This window comes from Myxocyprinus asiaticus, chromosome 35 (assembly GCF_019703515.2).
Source record: "Myxocyprinus asiaticus isolate MX2 ecotype Aquarium Trade chromosome 35, UBuf_Myxa_2, whole genome shotgun sequence".
NCBI lineage: Eukaryota > Metazoa > Chordata > Actinopteri > Cypriniformes > Catostomidae > Myxocyprinus > Myxocyprinus asiaticus.
This window is the reverse complement of record NC_059378.1, coordinates 39316480-39341220: the sequence shown is the minus strand read 5'-3', so window position 1 is coordinate 39341220 and position 24741 is coordinate 39316480. Positions and strand designations below refer to the sequence as shown.

General features: G+C 37.0%; 2 protein-coding genes across 2 annotated transcripts in view; one reads left to right on the top strand and one right to left on the bottom strand.

Moving 5' to 3' along the window:
- The window catches only part of aldh4a1 (aldehyde dehydrogenase 4 family, member A1), a 398306-nt gene that overhangs the window by 210709 nt on the left and 162856 nt on the right, over positions 1-24741 (bottom strand). The gene's annotated exons all lie outside the window — the stretch shown is intronic.
- The window catches only part of LOC127426016 (filamin-B), a 122172-nt gene that overhangs the window by 88310 nt on the left and 9121 nt on the right, over positions 1-24741 (top strand). The window contains exons 29-38 of the mRNA XM_051672441.1: positions 165-245; positions 1948-2050; positions 4068-4208; positions 10730-10858; positions 10949-11122; positions 11752-11910; positions 11990-12193; positions 13250-13402; positions 14837-14959; positions 23692-23958. Coding sequence (XP_051528401.1) covers positions 165-245; positions 1948-2050; positions 4068-4208; positions 10730-10858; positions 10949-11122; positions 11752-11910; positions 11990-12193; positions 13250-13402; positions 14837-14959; positions 23692-23958 — 1534 coding nt within the window. The remainder of the gene's footprint in view (positions 1-164; positions 246-1947; positions 2051-4067; positions 4209-10729; positions 10859-10948; positions 11123-11751; positions 11911-11989; positions 12194-13249; positions 13403-14836; positions 14960-23691; positions 23959-24741) is intronic.

Here is a 24741-nt window from a genome sequence, read left to right as displayed (position 1 = left end):
CATGGAAAAGGTCGATATCGGGAACATTCAAATGCAGATCACGATTTTTTTTTTTCCCATCCAGACCTACTGATGCTAAACCAGTTGAAAATCACAGGTGTAGAGCATGTTTCTGGCCTGATTGTTTTTCTTAAATGTCATTTTCATACATATGATTTCCCCAGGCAACAGATGAAGTTCCCATGGTGCAACAGTCATCAGTGCAACAGACAAAGACAGCACCAGGCGTCGGCTTCCAGCCCTGGGTACAAACATACATGTCTCGATCCTCTTTCTCATAGTGGACACCCGGTCACTCCACCGCCGTCACCACTCACTCTTATTACTTTTTTTTTCAGCCTTTGCACTGACCTACAGCATCCTGACCGCAAACATGCATCACCTGTCATCTCTTTGTCCTTTCGTTTGTGTTGGTCACTCTTTTTCACTCTCTTCTCTCTCGTCTGATAGTGTAAGGGATTTCCATTGGGTTCTGCCTCGTTTGGAACAATCAAGCATTGTTCTGTGTAGGAAATGGTTGAGATGGATAGTCATTTGGCTTCTTGCGTATTTTGTTTCCAACTTCTTAATATGTCGAAGAGTGTCATAAAAAAAATTACACTTCCATTTAAATACGATTCATAAATAAATCGATTCATAAATACGATTCATCAGTATATATAATATTACATTAATGTAATATATTTAAATGTACTACAATGTAGTATGTAAATAATTAGAAAGGAACTGTACTTAAAATGAATAAGGAGCAGTATATAAATACTAATACAACAGACTGTATTTACATTTATTCAATAAATATATTTTATTATCGGATATATTTTGTTGAAACTTGGCATGCCAGTGATACAGAGCGACTCTGATACAAGCCACTAAGATGTCAGTTTTTCACACATTGCTTTCTATTGTAAATTTAAATGAGTATAAATGCCATCATCATATACGTCTTAAGGATTAATGTCATTTAATCAGTTCATTTAATTTTTTTATTCTAACTGTCATCATTTGTTGATTTGAATACAGTCGATAGCATGTCATACACCGATCAGCCACAACATTAAAACCACCTGCCTGATATTGTGTCGGTCCCCCTCGTGCCACCAAAACAGCACCAACCCGCATCTCAGAATAGCATTCAGAGATTATATTCTTCTCACCACAATTGTACAGAGTGGTTATCTGAGTTACTGTAGACTTTGTCAGTTCAAACCAGTCTGGCCATTCTCCATTGACCTCTCTCATCAACAAGGCGTTTCCATCCACAGAACTGCCGCTCACTGGATGTTTTTTGTTTTTGGCACCATTCTGAGTAAATTCTAGAGACTGTTGTGTGTGAAAATCCCAGGAGATCAGCAGTTACAGAAATACTCAAACCAGCCCATCTGGCACCAACAATCATGCTTGTGATTATCTAATCAGCCAATCGTGTGGCAGCAGTGCATAAAATCATGCAGATACAGGTCAGGAGCTTCAGTTAATGTTCACATCAACCATCAGAATCTCAGTGATTTGGACCGTGGCATGATTGTTGGTGCCAGATGTGCTGGTTTGAGTATCTATTTACAGAGTGCTCAAATTATAAGATGTTGGAACAAGTTTTGTTTTATAATCTTTATCATTTCTGTTTTTCTCAGGTGTCTTATCATGGGTTGAGGTGTTTTTCTATATCATTCTCTTTTCCAGAATGTCAGATAACAGAACTCATAACTTTGCTTTGTCAGGTGTGCTGTGGGTGATCACAGTTTTTCACAGTCTTCCTGTCCTGTCTGTTCTCCTGGTCTAATGCACATGTGCGCTGTGGCTGAATCACTATGCTCTAAACATCTTTTCTCCTCTTCAGCTTTGTTGCTTTCAGGATCACACAGAAAAAAGTGAAAATATTTGCAGATTTTATGGGAACATTTTGTACCATCTCAATTATTCAAATTTCTACTGGCTGCGTCACAGGTTACGGATGGTGCGTATATTCCTGTGAACAGTGTGAATGGAACAGGATACAGACCTTTCGATATGGTGATTCCATTTACGTTGAGCAAGGGTGAAATCACAGGTGAGAGATTTCAAGAGGGCAAGATGTCATTGGGGTGGAAAAACATGTCCGGTTAAGAAAACATTGCAATGTTTGGTTTTTGTTATGCTAGTTCTGCAGATCTATCTATTTATTTGTTTATTTAAGGGTAGTACTGTATTTAAATGACATTTTAATTTAAATACAAATTCAATAAAATTTTATTTCAAATTTTTATATCAATATAAGACATATAATATGGGCCATATTTGATCCTAATTAGTTTAAAAAAAATAATTTTAATTCGAATTTTATTAAATTTTTTTATTTCAAAATTAAATCAGTGCTAATTTTAATACTAACAAAAAATGTGCTCAGACAGGATGATTTTCATTACTTAAAAAAACAAATCATAATGATCCTAAAGGTGCTATATGTAATATTTTTACTGTACTAAATCATAAAATGACCATAAAATGTCATTAGAGAATTAGGAAACGTGCTAAGTTGAAATACTGGCTTCTCCAATAACAATGCTACAGCCAGTATATTCTACTTTGAAGTTTCCATTCCGGGCCGGAATTTCTGTTTATGTTTTGGCCTGTGTGATCCCACCCACTGCCCACTCACCAATAGTATTTCGACACCGCCGGGTTGCCAGATTTGAACAAGTTTGCAGGCAAACAACACTGCGTGCTGCAGCCATGGAAGCCAGCAAACGAACTGGATCAGAGATGACAGATTCCACCCGACCTAAAAAGCCTCGCCATCCATCTAAAAACCACCATGGCCAGAGGCGAAGTAAAACAAGGATAAATATTGGAGATCCTTTGGAAGATGGAGACAGCTTAAAGCCCAGAAATCCTTTAAAATGGAAGTTGAGTTGGCTACTTTGCGTGTCAACATTCTGGCAACCCGCAAGAGCTTCGAGTCTGGGCCGGGGCAGACAACTCTCCAATATTTTGAATTTGGACTGCAGTACCCATTTCAAACACTTGTTGTCAATCTTACTTATAGCACCTTAAAAAAAAAGGGTTATTTATATAATATAATATAATAATAATAAAGAAATAGGCTAAAATAGACCCATATTATATATAATAATAATAATAATAATAATATAATTATATTATATATTACAGTCCATATTTCACCTCAAAGTCAGCCCAAAAAAAAAAAGAAATCATGTTTTGCAAAAAGAAAATTAAACTTTATATTATAAAAAATAATTATTTTTGCATTGTTTTAATATACTTGTGCTGCAAATCTATTTATTTATTTGTATTTTTTTAAGGGTAGTTCTGGATTGGGTAGTACTCAATTGAATTTTATTTTGATTTTATTTATATTTTTAAATCAAAGAAAATGAATGGAAAAACTGATATTTATTATTTAAAAAAATGTGTCGAGGATGACTCGTTACTGTAATACAGTCATTTTCATTATGGCATTACAAAAATAATGTCACTGTGCGAAAAGTCATAATGATCCTTATAGATGATAAAAAAAAAAAAAAAAAAAAACTGGTTAAAATAGGCCCATATTCTGTATAATAATAATAATCATAAAATCAGTACATAATATTATTTCAGTCAAAAATCATCCCCCCAAAAAATAACAAAAATTACATTTTTGCATAAAGAAAATGAAGGTTTTGTAACACTAGTGCTGAAAATCTGTTTTGTTTTTTTTTTCCTCTATTTGTTTTTGGGGTGAAGTATGACCTGGACATGTTCTTGATGGGCTTCATGTGATTCACACAAAGTATCCCATAATAAAACTGATAACCTGTACATGTTCAGTAATACAGTAGATAAACCTTTTCAATTAGTTGGTATTATGAACTAATATGAACTAACAATGAACAAATGTGGGTTTTTTATTTATTTATTTATTTATTTATTTATTTATTTATTGGCATTTACCAAGATTAATAAATGCTGAAAATTATTGTTTATTGTTAGTTCATGGTACCAAATGCATTTACTTACGTTAACAAATAGATCCTTATTGTAAAGTCTTACTGATACTTCATTAAAACCTAATATTTCTTTTCCAGGAGAAGTTCACATGCCGTCAGGTAAGACGGCCCAGCCCGAGATCATCGACAACAAAGACGGAACCGTGACTGTGAAATACGCGCCAACAGAAGCCGGACTTCACGAGATGCACATCAAGTATAACGGCACACACATTCCAGGTCCGAGTCTAAAACCCTTCACACAACACATGATCTGATCTGCTGAAAGATTTCTATAACTGTTAAAGAGAGAGTTTACACACAAACGTATTGACTTCCACTGAATGAAGAAAATCATACAGGTTTGGATTGAGGTACGAGTAAATGAGTAAATGATGACAGAATTTTTATTTTTGGGAGAACTATTTCTTTAAAGCCACTGGAACAAGGTATATCAACTCTCCCCTGCTTAAAAGTGAGTCATCTTAATGATAAATTGCCTGTCAGGAGTTTTTTGTTTGGTTTTGTCCCAGAGTTATAGACCATCGGAGAGCTTCACCTTTGAATAGATTTACTGTAAGTTAACTGAGGGCGGACACACAAAATCACTTGGGTTGATTTATGTCTGGTGGTGAAAGAGATCTCTCGGGTGACATCAGCTCTGTGGAATCTGTGTTCCTCACAGTCATGTTTGGGGCTGTTGTGTTGGGTTCAGATCCTCATGTAGGTGCTTGCTTTATGGCTGGAGTTTCATGTTTTCCAGTTGCTGGTTTAGTGCCATTATAAACTCTGTAAATATAACATGAGTGTGATAGTCAAGCCTCATCCAATGGCTTTACTTGCCTATATAAAAGGCAGGAGGAATACGTTATGTAGTCGAGGAGTGATATCCTGATAACATTAGCATTAACAATGAGCTTGTATAAATGAGACCGCTACCTGTTGTTTTGCATCATTTGTTTTAGTATTGGTGTTCTTGAAGGAGTAACTTTGTGTGTAATTTTAATCCAGTGTCTTTATTGTTGTTTCATTGCTTGGGGTTAATGGGTGAATCTCACAAAAACAGTCAAGAACATATCTGGATCATATTTCACTTCAAAATCAACTGAAAGAAAGATCAAATAATATTTTGCAAAAAGTAGTTAAACCCTTTTTTATGGAGGACTAAATTACTCAACATTCATTAAATCAATATTTTAAATAAATTATTAAATGCATAATTTAAGAACTATAAAATCATTAAATTAATAATTAAAACACTAAAAAAAATCCATAAATGTCCCTTGTATTGAATTTTAGTACTCGTTTGCATTTAATTTCGTGGTTATGTTTATCGGCACGACATTCAACGACAGTGGCCGTTGATTTATTTAGTGGTTTTATGATTAATTTAATGATTTTATAGTTTTAAAGATTATTATATATTTAATTATAAACTGAGTAATTTGGCCCTCCACAATTTTTTTTTTTTTTTTTTATGAAATAAAAAAAAAAATCAATGCTGATTTTAATTGTAAAAAAATAAAACATTTTAAAAGCATTATGTATTACAAAAATGTCACAATGCAAAAAAGTCATAATTCTAAAATAGGCTTCTTCTATTATAGTATTAAATTATGAATATTATTTTATTTATTGTGTTTTTTCATATTTTCTCAATTGTCATTACAGGAAATGCGAAAAAATATATAAATTGTAAAGTACAATTGTAAATATAAATCAGTAGTACTGAATTAAAATATTTCAATTGAAATTTTATGAAATTTACACATTTACATTTACATTTTTTTTTTTATTTTTTTTTTTTTTTTACTATTTCAGATTGAAACCAAAAATCTATATTGATTTTAATAATAAAAATGCATTGTTTCCAGACGTGATGATTTTTAATACTGTATTACAATGTCACAATGCAACATAGTCATAATGATCCTAAATTAGGCTTTATCTTTATTTATTTATATATATATATGTGTGTGTGTGTGTGTGTGTATACACAGTGGTGGCAAAAAATATTGGCACCCTTGGTAAATATGAGCAAAGGCAGCTGTGAATAAGGTCTTCATTGTTTATCCTCTTGATCTTTCATTCAAAATATTTACAAAAATATATATCCTCTAATGGATATCAAACAATTGCAAACACAACACAAGTTTTATCAAAAAACAAATATATTTGTCAAATATATGTGTGGCACAATTATTGGCACCCCTAGAAATTGTGTGTGTGAAATATATCTGAAGTATATTCCCATTCATATTTTACATTTTTTAGTACACCTGGGTGACTTGGAACATTAATTTTCAGCCATGACTTCCTGTTTCACAGGGATATAAATATGAAGTAACACACAAGCCAAATTCGCTTACTCATCTATCACAATGGGTAAGACCAAAGAATAAAGTTCTGATGTGAAGCTCAACAACTTTTGCTGTACAAAATGGAAAATGGCTATAAGAAAATAGCTAAAGCATTGCAAAAACCCATTTCCATCATCAGGGCAATAATTAACAAGTTCCAATCAACTGGAGATGTTAAGAATCGACCTTGAAGAGGACGTGTGTCTTTATTGTATCCAAGCACGGTGAGGAGGATGGTTCAAGTGGCCAAAAATCCTCCAAAGATCACAGCTGGAGAATTACAGAAATTAGTTGGGTCTTGGGGTCAGAAAATCTCCAAAACTACAATCACAGATGTCACCTACGTCACCACAAGTTGTTTGGGAGGGTTTCAAGAAAAAAGCCTCTGCATTCATTCAACAAAAAATTCAAGCGTCTTCAGTTTTCCAGACACTACTGGAACTTCAAATGGGACCGGGTTCTATGGTCAGATAAAACAGAAATAGAGCTTTTTGGCAGTAAATGCCAGAGATGAGTTTGGTACACACAGAGAGGTAGCCATATGGAAAAGTACCTCATGGCCATGGTTAAATATGGTGGTGGATCTTTAATGTTGTGGGGCTGTTTTTATGCCAAAGGTCCTGGACATCTTGTTCGGATATGGTATCATGGACTCTATCAAATACCAACAGATAAAAAAAATCTAAACCTGACTGCCTCAGCGATAAAGCCTAAAATGGGCCCTGGTTGGATCTTCCAGCAAGATAGTGGTCCAAGACAAACATCAAAATCAACACAAAAATGGTTCACTGACCACAAAATTAAGGTTCTGCCATGGTCATCCCAGTCCCCTGACCTGAACCCCATAGAAATCCTGTGGGGTGAACTGAAGAGGAGAGTTCACCATGCGAACCTCTAAATTTGAAGGATCTGGAGAGATTTTGTATGGAGGAATGTCTCAGATCCCTTGCCATATGTTCTCCAACCTCATTATGCATTATAGGAGAAGACTCCAAGCTGTTATCTTGGCAAAGAGATGGTTGCACTAAGTATTTAATAAGGGTGCCAATAATCATGCCACACATACGTATATTTGACAAAAATGTTTGTTTTTTGATAAAACTTGCAATTGTTTGATATCCATTAGAGGATATATATTTTTGTGAATATTTTGAATGAAAGATCAAAAGGATAAACAATGAAGACGTTGTTACACACAGTGAATTCAGAAAGTATTCAGAACCCTTCATTTTTTTTCACATGTTGCAGCCTTATGCTAAAATGCTTTAAATTATTTTTTCACATCAATGTACACTCCATACCCCATAATGACAAAATGAAAACCAGATTTTTGATAACTTTGCACATTTATTAAAAAGAAAAAACTGAAATATCACATGTACATAAGTATTCAGACCCTTAACTCGGTACTTAGTTGAAGCACCTTTGGCAGCGATTACAGCCTCAAGAATTTTTGGGTATGATGCGAAAAGCTTTGCACACCTGGATTTGGGGATTTTCTGTCATTCTTCTCTGCAAATCCTCTCAAAATCTGTCAGGTTGGATGGGGACCGTCGGTGGACAGCCATTTTCAGGTCTCTCCAGAGATGTTAGATTGGGTTCAAGTTTGTGCTCTGGCTGGGCCACTCAAGGACATTCACAGAGTTGTCCCTAAGCCACTCTTGTGTTGTCTTGGCTGTGTGCTTAGGGTCGTTGTCCTGTTGGAAGGTGAACCTTTGGCCCAGTCTGAGGTCCTGAGCCTGGACCAGGTTTTCATTAAGGATATCTCTGTATTTTGCTGCATTCAGCTTTCCTTCAACCCTGACCAGTCCCCAGTCCCCAGTCCCCAGTCCCCAGTCCCTGCGCTGAAAAACACCCCCACAGCATGATGCTACCACCACCATGCTTCACCGTTGGGATGGTATTGCGCAGGTGATGAGTGGTGCCTGATTTCCTCCAGACATGATGCTTGGAATTGAGGCCAAACAGTTCAATCTTCGGACATCAATCAGACCAGAGAATCTTGTTTCTCACAGTCTGAGAGTCCTTTACGTGCTTTTTTTTATGTGTCTTGCACTGAAGAGAGGCTTCCGTCTGGCCACTCTGCCATAAAGTCAAAAGCAAAAAACTTGCACACTTATTAACTGCTCCAAAAATATTTTTAATCAAAAACCACGTGGTTTATGTTTCGACTCGTATAACGACTCTTCTTCTGAACGATACAACAAACTTGTGTCATGTCAATTTAAAGCCAAACATCTCATGGTTCCCGCAGGTGCTAGCTACCGCTCTGTTTTGGCGGCACGAGGGGGACCTACACAATATTAGGCAGGTGGTTTTGATGTTGTGGCTGATTGGTGTATATCCACAGTGCTCCAATACCATCTAATCAAAGATACGCCACTGCAAAATATTATTCTACACAGATTCATCAAAACCACAAATCTAAAGAAAAGATCTGATGTTTAAATCCTCATTTAGACCATTAGGAGATGGTGTCCATAAAAAATATTTCCAAAAAGTTTCCCTACGGAGAAGTAGGTTTTCTATGCCACCTCCTCTCATTGGGATCCTGACTCTCTCTATACCCCAGTATCGAAAGACTAGACTAGTTTTAATCTCTGAAAGTGATGCCATAAAGCCCAGATCGGTGGAGTGTTGCAGTGATGGTTGTCCTTTTGCGAGTTTCTCCCATATCCACACATGATCTCTGGAGCTCAACCAGAGTGACCATCGGGTTCTTGGTCACCTCTCTTACAAAGGTCCTTCTCCCCCGATTGCTCAATTTGGCCAGGTGGCCAGCTCTAGGAAGAGTCCTGGTTGTTCCAAACTTCTTCAAAGTTTCAAAGATGATCCAGAGAAATGGGATGAACCTGAGCTAAATTTCAAGTGTCATAGCAAATGGTCTGAATCCTTTTTTTTTCTTAATAAATTTGCAAAGTTATGAAAAATCTGGTTTTTGCTTTTGTCATTATGGGGTATGGAGTGTAGATTGATGTGAAAAAAAGAAACACATATTCAAAGCATTTTAGCATAAGGCTGCAATATAACAAAATGTGAAAAAATGAAGGGGTCTGAATACTTTCTGAATGCTGTGGGTGTGTGTGGGTGTGTGTGTATACAGTACTGTGCAAATGTTTTAGGCACTTGTGAATAATGTTGCGTAGTGAGGATACTAAAAATAATCTCATAAATAGTTTTCATTAATCAGTTAATGTCATACAAAGTCCAGTAAACATAAGAGCTAAATCAATATTCAGTGTGAACACCTTTGCCTTTAAAACAGCACCAGTTCTCCTAGATACACCTGGACACAGTTTTTCTTGGTTGTTGGCAGATAGGATGTTCCAAGCTTCTTGGAGAATTCACCACAGTTCTTTTATTTATTTACGCTGTCTCAATTACTTCTGTCTCTTCATATAATCTCAGACTGACACAATGTTCAGTGGGGGGCTCTGTGGGGGCCATGACATCTGTTGCAGGGCTCCCTGTTCTTCTATTCTAATCTATTTGCAAAAGTAACGTTCGGGAGTTTAAAATGTATATTTCCTATTGACACAATAAAGCTAAAGAGATATATATATATATATATATATATATATATATATGAAATATAAGTGAGATATTTTTGTGTGTTTCACTTGTACTTTTTTCTATTATATGGGTCATATTTCACTCTAAAATCAAATGGAAAAAAAGGCTTCATTTTGTTTTTTGCAAAATATTATTTATTTATATTTATTGTGCTGTGAAATTATTTTCTCAGTTGTCATTACAGTAAATGTTTAAAATTATGTAGCATTTTAATTTTCGATTTTTAAAATACAATTGTGAAAATCAGGGAAGTATTGGATTTAAATAACATTTTCATTTTAAAATACATTCAATTTTTCGATTTTTCACTTTTTTTTTTTTTTTTTTTAATTCTTCAAAATAAAATACAAACTCTAATTTAAATTAAAAATTAATAAATATCATTGTGTCCAGACAGGATGTTCTCTACTGTATAACAAAAATGTCACAATGCAAAAAAAGTCAAAACATTATTCTAAAAAATGTTTATATTATACTATATTGTACTGTATTATATTATACTTGAATTATTGTATATATTGTGTTTATGATTTTTTTTATGTATTATGTAATATTTGAGGGGGAGGGGTGAAATATGAGCCAGTTAATTTTTTTGCATGATTCAACCTTGTTTTTTATTCTGTTTTTGTGTTAACAGTGGTACCAGAATGTATGTTACACAAGATATATACTGTAATGCAGCTCTAGACAAACAACCTCTTAGAATAATTGAAGTTCTCAAAACATTCATGTTTGACATGCTGCTTCCCCCTCATTATCATTTTTGTTCTCTATGGTAAGCTGGTTATATTGTATGTATTTTCAATCTGTCATTTGTTTTTCTAACAGAGAGTCCTCTGCAGTTCTATGTCAACAATGCAAATAGCCCCAACGTGACCGCGTATGGACCGGGTCTTGTGTACGGCATCGCCAATAAAACTGCCATGTTCACCATCTACACTGAAGATGCGTCTGAAGGTCTGTACAGCCGGTTTGGTATTTAGCTGCACAACTTTTCACACAAGTTTGCAAAGTGAATTGAATGCAAACTGCATGTTGTGTCATCAGGTGGTCTTGACTTGGCCATTGAAGGTCCGTCTAAAGCCGAGATCAGTTGTGTCGACAACAAAGACGGCACTTGCACCGTTACGTACCTGCCCACACTTCCTGGAGACTACAAGATACTCGTCCGATACAATGAGAAACACATCTCAGGAAGTCCCTTCACAGCCAGAATCACAGGTAAGACTTGAACACATTGTGGTCCATATTACATGGGCCTTATCTCTGCAAAATAAGTCACGTTGCCTCGTTCCCTTCATTCGAATTTGTGCTCCAAGCTGTGTTTTGAATGCAAGAATGCATCCTCGTGTTGCCTGCTGAAGGGTTGGTTTGTTCTCTGTAAAAGCTGCACGTTGCCTATACCGCTGGTTTCGCTTACTGCCCCCTGGAGAAAACGGGTGGTACTTCAAGCTTGAATTGCTTGGGAATCTTCCATATTCCATAATCTTCCATATGATTAATTGCGTTAGTTTTTTTTTAACACGTTATTTTTTTAATATAATTAATCACACTGAATTAACACGTTAAATTGACAGCCCTAATTTTAATTATGGTTTTTCTTGTTTTAAGATTGAAGGAGTCTCAAACAAGGGTAAAACCCTTAATAAAATACAAATCTAATAAAATGACATAGAATCTATACATTTGAAAAGTAGAAAAAATGAATGATGCATGGTAAAATGTTTTCAAAACTTAAAAATTAGAAATCTGTTTTTCTAAAAATCAACCCATGGGAAACAAAAATGCTTCTAGTTGAAGAAACATCTTTACACATGCACTTTTTGTTGGTTTTATTTTGGTCTTTGCAGAAGATAACAAGAGAAAGTCTCAGGTAAAGCTCGGCTCAGCTGCAGATTTCTCTCTGGACATAAACGAGACGGACCTCAGTCTTCTCACAGCAAGTATCAAAGCCCCTTCAGGCCGCGATGAACCCTGTCTGCTCAAGAGACAACCTAACAACCACATCGGTACATTTGAATCTTACAATCTCTACACTAATTCAATCAACCATGAACTCTTGATCTCACATGGTTTCCATCCCTTCAGGCATCTCTTTCATCCCGAGAGAGGTTGGAGAGCACCTGGTGAGCATCAAGAAGAATGGTCGTCATGTTGCAAACAGTCCCATCACCATCATGGTGGTCCAGTCAGAGATTGGAGACGCCAGCAGGGTGAAGGTCTTCGGTCAAGGACTGGTGGAGGGACGCACGTTTGAGATGTCTGACTTTGTAGTGGACACAAGGGAAGCTGGTGAGAGACACATTCCTTGTGTTTTCGTTAGTAGAGTTTCATTTAATTATTGCTTATATCAGCTGTCTTCCTTAGGCTAAATAGGTGACATGATGCTAGAAACATCTATTATAAAAATACAAGCTGTGACATGCTATTACACACTAACATCATGACGGCGAGTTTTGCACGGGAAACGCCACTCACATTTTAAGATGTTTTTAAGTCCATTTCTGTAGCCTCGATCTTAGTAAGGAACTCCAGATGACAATCAAACTAGTCTTTGGTCTTCATGCTAGCATAAACTAATCTTGATTGATTTCCAAAAAACAGGTTAAAGAGAAGTATCTCACAAATATAAAAGCTTCAAACGTGAGATCAGGTAGTTCCCCGTCATTCCTCAACAATGAGGCAAGCTATCCGGTCTTGGTTTGAAGAGCTTTCTCACGTAAACATTGCAATCAACATTGCACGTTTGAATGTGGGTGGCTCTTCTAGCTTCTATTCTTTCTAGTTGACAAAGATATTCACAATAGATGGAGAAGATAACTTCTCATTCTCCACATTCCTTTTTTGCAGCATTTCTAAGGCACCCACGTTCCGTTATTTTGAACTGCATAAGCGCTAAATTAACCCTTACTGCCAAACGTCTGGTCCTTAATGATGTTTTTTCAAGTTCTCAAATCGATTTAATTGGCTTGTAAGAAACCCAAATGAGTTGTGAAGTGTCTCAAGGGTAGAAATGAAAATGAAAATAGACTTAATTGGTACCAAAGCATTTCCCAAACACGCTAACGATTTCACAATTACCTGAGGAACTCCAAATACTCTCACAATTAGTCCTAATATGTACCACAGATTTTAAACCTTTTTAAACTTTACATGGTAAGCCATGTACATTTTAAAAAATGAGGTTTTTGGTTTTATTTATTTTAAATACACATACACTACAAGTCAAATGTTTGACACGCTAGACTGAATTTTATGTTTCTCATGATCTTAAAAACCTTTTGAGCTATAGGCTAATGAGATCTAAAGGCTTGAAATGAGATTTGCTGACATAGGATATGTTCGTAGGTTATGGCGGCTTGGCATTGTCCATCGAGGGTCCCAGTAAAGTGGACATACAGACTGAAGACATGGAAGACAGCACCTGTGGCGTCTCGTATTGTCCTACTGAACCAGGAACCTACATAGTGTCCATCAGATTTGCAGAGGAGCATGTTCCAGGTATGATCCAATACATGAAACGGGTACACTATACACTGATGAGCCAAAACATTATGACCACTCACAGGTGAAGCGAATAACGTTGATCATCTCCTAACAAGGCCACATGTCAAGGTCTGAGTAGATTAGATGGTAAGCGAACAATCAGTTCTTGTAGTCAATGTGTTGAATGCAGGAGAAATGGGCAGGAGTAAAGACCTGAGAGACTTTGACAAGGGCCAAATTGTTATGGCCAGATGACTGGGTCAGAGCATCTCTGAAATGGCAAGGCTTGTGGGGTGCTCCCGGTCAGCAGTGGTGAGTACCTACTGACAGTAATGATGACCCATGATGACCCCTTTCCACCATCGAAAGTGCCTAAAATGGTCATGCGTGCTTCGGAACTGGACCTAGGAGCAGTGGAAGAAGCTCCGATGAGTCCCTTTTTTTTTTTTTTACATCACATGAACGGCTGTGTACGTGTGCGCCGGTTACCTCAGGAAGTGATGTCACCAGTATGCACTGTGGGAAGACGACAAGCCGTTGGAGGGATTGTGATGCTCTGGGCAATGTTCTGCTGGGAAACCCTGGGTCTGGCAATTTGACACATGCCACCTACCTAAACATCGTTGAAGACCAGGTACACCCCTTCATGGCAATGGTATTCCCTGATGGAAGTGGCCTCTTTCAGCAGGATAATGCACCTTGCCACACTGCACACATTATTTGAGAATAGTTTGAGGAACATGATGAAGAGTTCAAGGTGTTGCCCTGGCCTCCAAATTCCCCAGATCTCAATCCGCTTGAGCATCTGTGGGATGTGCTGGACCAACAAGTCCTATCCACGACGGTTCCACTTCGCAACTTACAGGACTTGAAGAATCTACTGCTAATGTCTTTGTGCCAGATACCTCAGGACACCTTCAGGGGTCTTGTAGAGTCCATGCCTCTGCGGGTCGGCGCTCTTTTGGCGACACGCGGAGGACGAACAGCATATTAGGCAGGTGGTCATAATGTTTTGGCTCATCAGTGTATGTTCCAAAGATTTGACCTCTTCAAACAGATTTAAACACTTCAGCACATGCAGTACTGGATGCAGTTTTAAAATATACTGTGTGTAATAGTCTATTATGAATCAGTAAACATTTCAAAGAGTAGTATGCTACATTGTTGTCTTGTAACTCGTTCAACCTGGTCTCATTGAATCGCTACTATACCTACATTTTTGCAAAGTAATTTTTACATGGCTTATTTTTTATCTTATCTTTTTATCACTTACTGCCGTCATTTTCATGAGATCAGGCTCAACTTGTTTAAATCAGACAGTCCTGTCTAGTTACCATTTATTTAGCATTTTTAATCAACATTTGTGTAAAAATGTCTTAACTGTTGGCTGTCTGATCAAATAATATGTCAAGAAAGAGATCTCACTATTTCATGTGTTTGTGTTTACAGGAAGTCCGTTCAGTGTGAAGGTGACCGGAGAAGGTCGTATCCGTGAGAGCATCACTCGTCGTCAGAAAGCAGCTTCTGTTGCTAGTGTTGGAAGTGTTTGCGATCTAAACCTGAAGATACCAGGTAAGAAAGTTTTGAAAACAGAGAATGTTAATGATGAGAACTGAATTCTCTCTGATTTTTAACCCTTGAATGCAGTTCCGGATCAATTTGACCCATTTAACTTTTAACACTGATTTACATCAACTTAACTTCATGACATTCTCCACACATGTAATTTGGATCTGACCATGATAAAATTATTAATTTATTGTATTTATAAACTATGCTATAAAATAGTAACAAAGAAGCTGTTACGGGTCAGTTTGACCCAGTTTATATAAAGACTTACGAGAAAGCTGTAATATGCCAGAAAACTTGTATTTTCAAATTGTAATGTCAGTGTCAAATCATTATCAAAATGACACCAAATCCTAGAACTGTTTTAAAAAATTAGAAACCAATAGCAGTAGGTAAATATACAGTAGGCTATATCATTTGTCTGAAAATCTGGTTTGATCTTCATCTAAGGTACAATTATGAACAAACACAATCTGTTTTAACTTATAACACACAAATTAATGTATTGTTCTTGTACATATTGAATACATTCAAACATTCACCGTGTAGGTTTGGAAAATGCATGTGAACCTCTTAATTCATCAAAAGCTAATTAGATTCAGGAGTTGGCAAACCTGGCATCCAATTAATGATACGAGATTGGAGGTGTGGGTTAGAGCTACTTTGACTTATAAAAAGCACTCAAACATTTTGAGTTTGCTGTTCACAAGAAGCATCTACTGACGAGGACCATGCCTCGCAAAAAAGAGATCTCAGAAGACCTACGATCAAGAATTGTTGCTTTGCACAAAGCTGGAAAGGGTTATAAAATTATCTTAGAGCTGAGATATTCATCTGTCCACAGTCAGACAAATTGTCTATAAATGGAGGCAATTTAGTACTGTGGGTACTCTCACTAGAAGTGTCCATCCAGACAAGATGACTCAAAGGGCACATAGCAGAATGCTCAATGAGGTAAAAAAAAAAGCCCTTGAGTGATGGCTAAACACCTGAAGGAATCAATGGAACTGGTTAACATCTCTGTTCAGTAGTCTACTATACGGAAAACATTAAACAGGCATGGTGACCATGAGATCATAAAACAGTTGTAGTGGGGAAAATTTGCAAATTGTGACTGAACTGCGATTTAATGAGCCGGGTCAATTTGACCCACTAAGTGCTACAGTGTTACTTAATTGCCAACTGCACGGAAGGGCTAACTCTCTTCACATCAGGGGGCGTTCACACAGGACACGTTCTTTCATTTTTAAGCTGGGACAGCCGAGAGAGCTTGGGTTGGATGTAGAAATTCATAGTAGAAATTTAGAGAAATATGTTTAAAATGATATGAAATTTTATCAGCAAGGAATGATAAAATCAGTGTGAGATAATTTAATGAGACCGAGTTTACTTCTAAACGCATGACTGAAATTCTGTATTCCCCTCGGATGCATGTTGAATGTGAAATTATCCAGATGTAAAATTGTGTCGGACTCGCTGTCAGATAAGGACTATTCTGAGAAGAACTTTATTTAACATGCAGGTGAATTCCCAAAATGTATTTCATATTTCTGGGGAATGCAGAAGTAAACTATAGCGGGAAAAGACACAATTTGCTCCAATGGCAAAAGAAAAAATCCACTGTTACTTAATAGTTTTTTTTTTTAAATGAATCCCAGAGTAGTGTAACACAAAGAATAATGTGATTTAAAAAATGTAAAATATCAAAGTTTGCTAGATTTACACTGCTAAATTATTGAATCAATTGTTGATAGATAAAACCAAGTTGAATATCCTATTTCACTCAAATACATCCCATTACAAAAGTAAAATGGGTTGTGAATTTTATTTCACTATGATTTGTAGCTGTAAATCTTCATAAACACAGTATTAGTATATTCATCTTAATATTCATGACTGCGGCTTTTAATTTTACCCTAAACATGAATTCCATTTCATCCACTTTATCAAGGTATTGTTTGTCATCTTGTCTAATGAACTATACCAACTGGACAAACTCAATCGACAGTGTCTACAGTCAAATACAGATCAAAACAAATGGATTTGTGGAGTTGTTTGCTGGCTTGCATCGTGAGTTAATGCGTTAAGAGTTCTTGAAACATGGCAGCATGTGCATTCAGGGTTGAACATTTTGAACTTAGACGCTAAAACGGTTTAGCATCGTGTCTGCTTTTGATTTCCCCACTGAGCGCTAGAGACCACCGCAGCTGTTGCTGTAGAGTCACTCCAGTATGACCTGCATGATGCTAGCACACGTCTTGCGCTACAGCGGTGCCTTGGGGGAAACTGCAGCGATTTGCTCTCAGGATAAAGCTTGTTAGTTCTCTGCTTACAATATGGCTCATAGTCCAGTGTGCAAAATTTGTCCACTGGATTTTTTCACGTGCATTTTTTAACTTTTGTGAGGGAGTTATTTTAAGCATATAAATTATATTGTGTGTTATCCTTTTATGTCAGATACTTCAGTTAAATCAAGTCTTTTACATAATGTATCAGTCTGAATCATGAAGTAGGCTATTTCTATACAATTTGACATCAGCTCCTATTTAATGCAATAATATTAAAACAGAGGAAATCATTACAAGTGCATGTTATTTTGCCCCAAACATTTAATTTTGGGGTCATTTTTGTCACTTTGGTAGCATTGTTCCCTGAACCTCAGTTAAAGAGAGAATAGTTATTGCATATTTTTGAATTGTTAACAAGCACAAATAAGGTATAGTTTGTACTTAAGCAAATATTAGACAGCATTTTCTAGTAAATGTGACAATATTCTCTAAATTAAGAGAGCTACCTAGAGTATCAAACTGGCAAAGAAAAAGAAAACTAGATCTATGTACCTAATGAGACATAGACTGATCGGAAAAACATACTAGTGTACTGCTTATCGTACTGCATACTGTGCAGAATAGACTGTATACTGCCAGGTTTTTTTTTTTTTTTTTGTGAAATGGTACACATTATGCACCATTAAACATATTTCAAATATTATTATTCTACAGTATGATCAAAATTAGCATAAAGTGCAAAGTATACATACCACAGAAATAATAAAAGTAGTTTGGTATTCACTCCATTCTTTACTGTTTGTCGTTGTAAGGTCTATTCACACCAATCGAGAATTTTCAGTTTAACCCTTTAAGCTCAAATGGAACACTAAACCAATCGCATTGGGTTCAGATTGCTCCAACCAGCGGTGATAGTCCTCCATATTTGGGCAGAGAGTCATAATATCAATCACTTTAATTAGATATGACCACCAGGAGATGGCACCAAGTACATGACACTCAATGATGACTCAAATGGCACAGAATGAATCTCATTACTAAAATCATGTCTGCATGCTATGCATACCTTTAGTCATTGTTGTGTTTGCATGTGTAATTAGTTATGTACAATTATTATGTTTTATTTGTTTGGACACATGGCTACATTTTTGGAAACCAGAATAAATAATTTTTGTAATGCTATAACTTTTGATTGCTTTGATGTATCAACACAAAATTTTACTCTGTTACAGGTGACATGATTGGGAACAAAACAAAAGCAGTTTATCGGAGCTACCTTATTTACACCCTGAGATGCACTATATTGCCAAAAGTATTCGCTCACCTGCCTTTAGACGCATATGAACTTAAGTTACATCCCATTCTTAATCCATAGGGTTTAATATGACGTTGGCCCACCCTTTGCAGCTATAACAGCTTCAACTATTATGGGAAGGCTTTCCACAAGGTTTAGGAGTGTATTTATGGGAATTTTTGACCATTCTTCCAGAAGCGCATTTGTGAGGTCAGACACTGATGTTGGACGAGAAGGCCTGGCTCACAGTCTTCGCTCAAATTTATCCCAAAGGTGCTCTATCGGGTTGAGGTCAGGACTCTGTGCAGGCCAGTCAAGTTCTTCCACACCAAACTCGCTCATCCATGTCTTTATGGACCTTGCTTTGTGCACTGGTGCGCAGTCATGTTGGAACAGGAAGGGGCCATCCCCAAACTGTTCCCACAAAGTTGGGAGCATGGAATTGTCCAAAATCTCTTGGTATGCTGAAGCATTCAGAGTTCCTTTCACTGGAACTAAGGGGCCAAACCCAGCTCCTGAAAAACAATCCCACACCATAATCCCTCCTCCACCAAACTTCACAGTTGGCACAATGCAGTCAGACAAGTACCGTTCTCCTGGCAACCGCCAAACCCAGACTCGTCCATCAGATTGACAGATGGAGAAGCGTGATTCGTCACTCCAGAGAACGCGTCTCCACTGCTCTAGAGTCCAGTGGCGGCGTGCTTTACACCACTGCATCCGACGCTTTGTATTGCACTTGGTGATGTATGGCTTGGATGCAGCTGCTCGGCCATGGAAACCCATTCCATGAAGCTCTCTACGCCCTGTTCTTGAGCTAATCTGAAGGCCACATGAACTTTGGAGGTCTGTAGCGATTGACTCTGCAGGAAGTTGGTGACCTCTGCGCACTATGCGCCTCAGCATCCGCTGACCCCGCTCTGTCATTTTACATGGCCTGAGTTGCTGTCATTCCCAATCGCTTCCACTTTGTTATAATACCACTGACAGTTGACTGTGGAATATTTAGTAGCGAGGAAATTTCACGACTGGACTTGTTGCACAGGTGGCATCCTATCACAGTACCACGCTGGAATTCACTGAGCTCCTGAGAGCGGCCCATTCTTTCACAAATGTTTGTAGAAGCAGTCTGCATGCCTAGGTGCTTCATTTTATACACCTGTGGCCATGGAAGTGATTGGAACACCTGAATTCAATTATTTGGATGGGTGAGCGAATACTTTTGGCAATATAGTGTATATAATGACAAATCAGAAAAAAAAAGAAAGAAAAAATCAATCTATATCATTTAAAAATTTAATGGAAAGTTTTCTTTAAGATAAACACTTGACCTTCCTTGTTTTTTGTCAATTACAAGCCTTTACTACTTAGTTTGCCATTGAAACAGGAAACCTTTAAAAACACCATCAGAGCTTGAAGAGTTAACAGCCTCATAATAATAAAATTGAAATGATGCATTTCTATTGGCATAATTCCAGATAGATGTTGACATAATTATTATAAAAGCTATTATTTAGGGCTGTCAATCGATTGAAAATTTTAATTGAATTACACGATGTGATGATTCATTATTGTAATTAATCACACATCAGTATTTACTGAGAAAGGCCACCAAATAAAGACAATTTAGTATATAATCATTAAAATAACTATAAATAAATATAATATAATAAATATAATTCAGATCATTCAAATACATTACATCATATACATACTGTATATTGTGGCAGCAGACAAGCATTTAAACAATACAAAAAGTTGCTTAAAAGTCAAAGTATTGTTTGTTTTATTTCCATATAATTGAACATAACATTATTGGCCTACTTCCATTTGAGCTATTTTTAATCGTTGATCTATGTATTCATGTGTCAGACGAATGCATTAAGCGTCTTATTTTGGTTCTCGCATTTTACTAGTTTTCAGCATCTCTAGTCATAAGTGCTGTGGGTTTTTTTAGCATACGGTGTCAAGTTAAACTTAGTTTAAAACTTTGAAAAAAACTCGAGACATTCTGCTTTCTGTCGTACTCTGTCCAGCCATCTGTGGAAGGCTGTGCTGCACCGCTTGTTGCCTGTACAGCTGGAGTTGCACTGACTGCCCCCTACTGCTACATATTTGTAAAATCATTAAAGTGGTACATGAAGCTTAAAATGTTCAGATGGTAGGAGCATTGCTTATTATTACAGAACTTATGTACGGATCGGAGGCATGATTAATTGTTTTCATTTTTAACGCGTTATTTTTCATGTTTAATCGCACTTAATTAAAGCAGTAAATCGTACGAAATAGCCACACTGCATTTAATTCAGGTTTGCAAACTTTTCTTAGACTTTTTTTGTCTGCCATTCACTTAGCTTTGACGCATCACTCTTGGTGTGAATAGGTTTTTAGTTTTTAGGCATTTAGATCTAAACGGGGATCACATCACATGTATGGCATCCATATGTGATTTGTCGTGAGAATGTGTCCTCGTTAATGAGACAACAGTGTAATGGAGGGTTAGAAGTGAGTAATGAGTGTGTGATTTAACACAGACCACACAGAGTTTCACTCCTCCTTTATGAGCTCATTCACTCGCGCTGTGAGGTCAGATACAGTCACACAGTACAGCGTTCAAGACCCAGAGATGAGAGTTCTGATGGAGTCTTCATCTTTCAATGAGCCAAATGTGGAATTGTTTTTATTGCCATGTTTAATGTTTATTTTGCAACCAATCACAATGATCCGAGTGTTCGGTTAACACAAGCGTCTCCGTTACTGCACGTTTTTTTTTTTTTTTTTTAAAGAAACTATATTTTGCTTAGTAAAAATAATGTCACAATGCCAAAAACCTTACTGGCCCTAAAAATAGGCATCATTTTCTTCAAGCACATTTTCCACCAAAATTCTTTACATTTTACATTTAGTCATTTAGCAGATGCTTTCGATAGGTTAAGTGCTCGCAGAACAGATGTGTTTTTAGCTGGATCTTTACTGTGAAAAAAACCATATTGTCATTATTGTAAATAAAATGTCTTTGTATATGAAATTTAAGTATGCATACATCATGGCAGTATTTGTTGTACTGCTTTAATTTTATATAAAAAATAGTTGTATTACAGTATATTTTTACTGTTATTCAGTAAAAAATAACTATTACAAGTAATGATAAATATGATTGGATAAATTAGTGATGAGAATTTCGATGGGGAAATGTGCCTAATTTTCATGAAAATGCAAAACATCTTAATGGACCCCCCAAAAAAGTGTTTTTCTGTATGCAAAATATTTATTTTGAATTGAAATGACCCAGACATGTTTTTGAGAGATTCACTAACACTTATGTTTTTGACAGATGCTTTTATCTAAAGTGATTTAAAGTGCATCCAAGCTATACATTTAATCAGTGTGCATTCTCTAGGTGTAAAAAGCACCATGCTTTTCCAGTTGAGCCACAGGAAATAACTATGCATAAGTGACGAAAAATCAGACGTTAAATTTGCTCAAGTTCTTGTTTTTTCTTCTATATTCTAATGTCTTTTTCCCACTTTGCTGTGTTTCTCTCCCGATGCACTTCCTGTTCTGTCTCTCCTCACATGGTTTTGTGTCTTCTCTCTTCTCTGCATCTGTCTCTTCAGTCACCTGGTTTCTTCTGGCTCTTGCTCGTGAGATGCTTTCTCGCGGCGTCTATCGCTCACACTGCTCAATTTGGATTGGAGTCAAAGGTCAGACCCCCTCTGGGTCACCACGACCCTTAAGGTCTACGCACTTCACTGTGGGCAGAGTGAGGGTCACCAGGATTTGCGCTGCGCCCCTGAGAGCGCCCTCTGGTGGGCTGGAGGGTGCGTTTTAAATGCTGCGCATGTGGACGATGAGGTTGGCAGAACGTGCTTGCTCTTGATTCCCACGTGTGCGTTTGTGTGTTTGCATGAGACACTTTCTCATTGCATCTCCCTTTAAAGTAATAGTTTACCAAAAATCTAAAAAAAATTTAAACCCGTTTGACTTTCTTCTATGAAACAGGAAAGACGTTTTATAGTATGTCCAGGCTGCTCTTTTCCATACAATCAAAACTTACAGTGACCAGAAACTGTCAAGCACCAAAATGACACCATAAATGTATCGTAAAAACAGTAATTATGTCTTGTACGCTTGTCTTGTATGTCTTCTAAAGGCGTAAAGGTTTGTGTGCTGAAAAGCCTGAAATTTAAGCCATTATTCACTGAAAATCAAAGCTCTCAAATCTCTCAAAGCTATCGTATGGCTTCAGAAAACTTGGAATATAGCACACAACATTTAAAGAACTTCTTTATGGTACTTTTTTGGAGCTTGACATCCTCTAAAAATTCACAGAAATATCTTATGTTCCACCGAAAAAAGAAAGTCATATGGGTTTAATGACATGAAGGTGAGTAAATGCTGACAGATGGTGTCATCACTCATTCACTCTGGTATGTTGTGGTCTGTTGCTTGCAAAGCTTCCCTGAAATGACAGTTTGTGAGAACGTAGACATCAGAACAGCGACAGAGACCCATTACATCCCTGTACCTTCCCAATCACTCATCGTCAAAGCAGAGGTAGCGTTGACTGAATATTCTAATTTCAACAGATAAAAAATAAAGTGCTTATTTCACTAATTTAGAAACATTCTTACAGTAAATGATGCTAATAGAGATGAGAAGTGAGGAAAAGGGGAGAAAAAAAGAGTTTTATAGACCGTAAGAGATGTGAATGAGGATTTGGCAAGAGAAACAAGATAATCCAAGTGTTGTCAAGTGGAATAATTAACGACATTGCAAGACAGCAGTGTCTTTTGTCTTTATCACATTTCGAGAGCAGAATAAAATCAAAAACGCACTCAATGAGGCATTGATTTAAACTTTTGTAATGATTGGTATCTTGCCATTTAAATGTATCTTTTCAAATAAAATGTTTTAGTAATCAGTTAAATTTAACTTTTGCTTGTCGTGATATTTGGCTTCAAATCAATCCCAGGCCGTTATAGACCTAAATGCTGTTTAATTTTCAGGAAAATGAAAAAGATGGAAAATTCACAACTCAGTTCATCAACGTGATGGTTAATGTTTTTGTGGCGCAACCTCTGCTCCAACCCCATCTACTTCTGTCGGCTCTCTCAAGAGTTCTTGCCATAATTTCCTTCCATTTTTCCCAGGAATCGACATTCACGACGTCTCTGCTCAGGCCACGAGTCCTTCAGGAACCACAGAAAAGGCGGAGATCGTGGCCGTTGGCAACCACACCTACTGTGTCCGCTTCGTGCCCCATGAGATGGGCGTTCACACGGTCAGTGTAAAGTACCGTGGGCAGCATGTGCCAGGCAGCCCCTTCCAGTTCACCGTTGGGCCGCTGGGTGAAGGAGGGGCCCATAAGGTGCGAGCAGGAGGTCCTGGTTTGGACAAAGCCGAGGCAGGTGTGCCAGGTATGGACAGGTGTTCTTATGAGGTTTGCTTGGTAAAACAACAATAAAGGAATAGTTCACCCAAAAATGTATTGACTGCAAAAGTTAGCATTTTCACTAGTTGTAATTTAGATGTTGACATCAGAAATTGACATTTGCTCTAGTAACAATGTAATAAAATTATCATTTTTGCTAGTAAGAAGCATATAGCTGATATGTTTTTGGAATTTGAACTAGTTAGAAATTAATTGTAGATATCTTGTGTTTTGAACGAGTGAATGACAGATCATTGTGCAATTCTATTAGTGAAAATGCAATTACTGATGTAAAAAATTACGACTTCTACTAGTTTAAAAAGCACATATTATGGTTTTTAAGCGTGTCTAATTTTGTTTTAAAGGTCTCATACAATAGATTTACATGCATCCAAGGTCAAAAAACACTTTCATTTGCTCATAATTTAAATGGCAGCATTACTTTTTTTCCCCAGTGTCAAAAACGACTCGTTCAATGATCCGTTCTAAAGGATTCATTCTAAACTCCTTTCAGAGCGCATACTCTGCTCTGATTGGTCAGATGTCCCAGTCTGTTGTGATTGGTCTACCGCTTAGTGTAGTGTTTGAGGGCGGGTCAAATCTGTTCACGAGCAGCCAATGAAGACCAGAGGCGGTTTTTTTTGTTACCAAATTATGTAGGTTAGTACAGGAAGTAAGTCTGGAATTACTAACGACTCGTTTCAAGTGTTCAGAATCGGTTCTTTCTTTTGGGAGTCAATAACTCCATTTGTCGTGCACTTTGATTTTT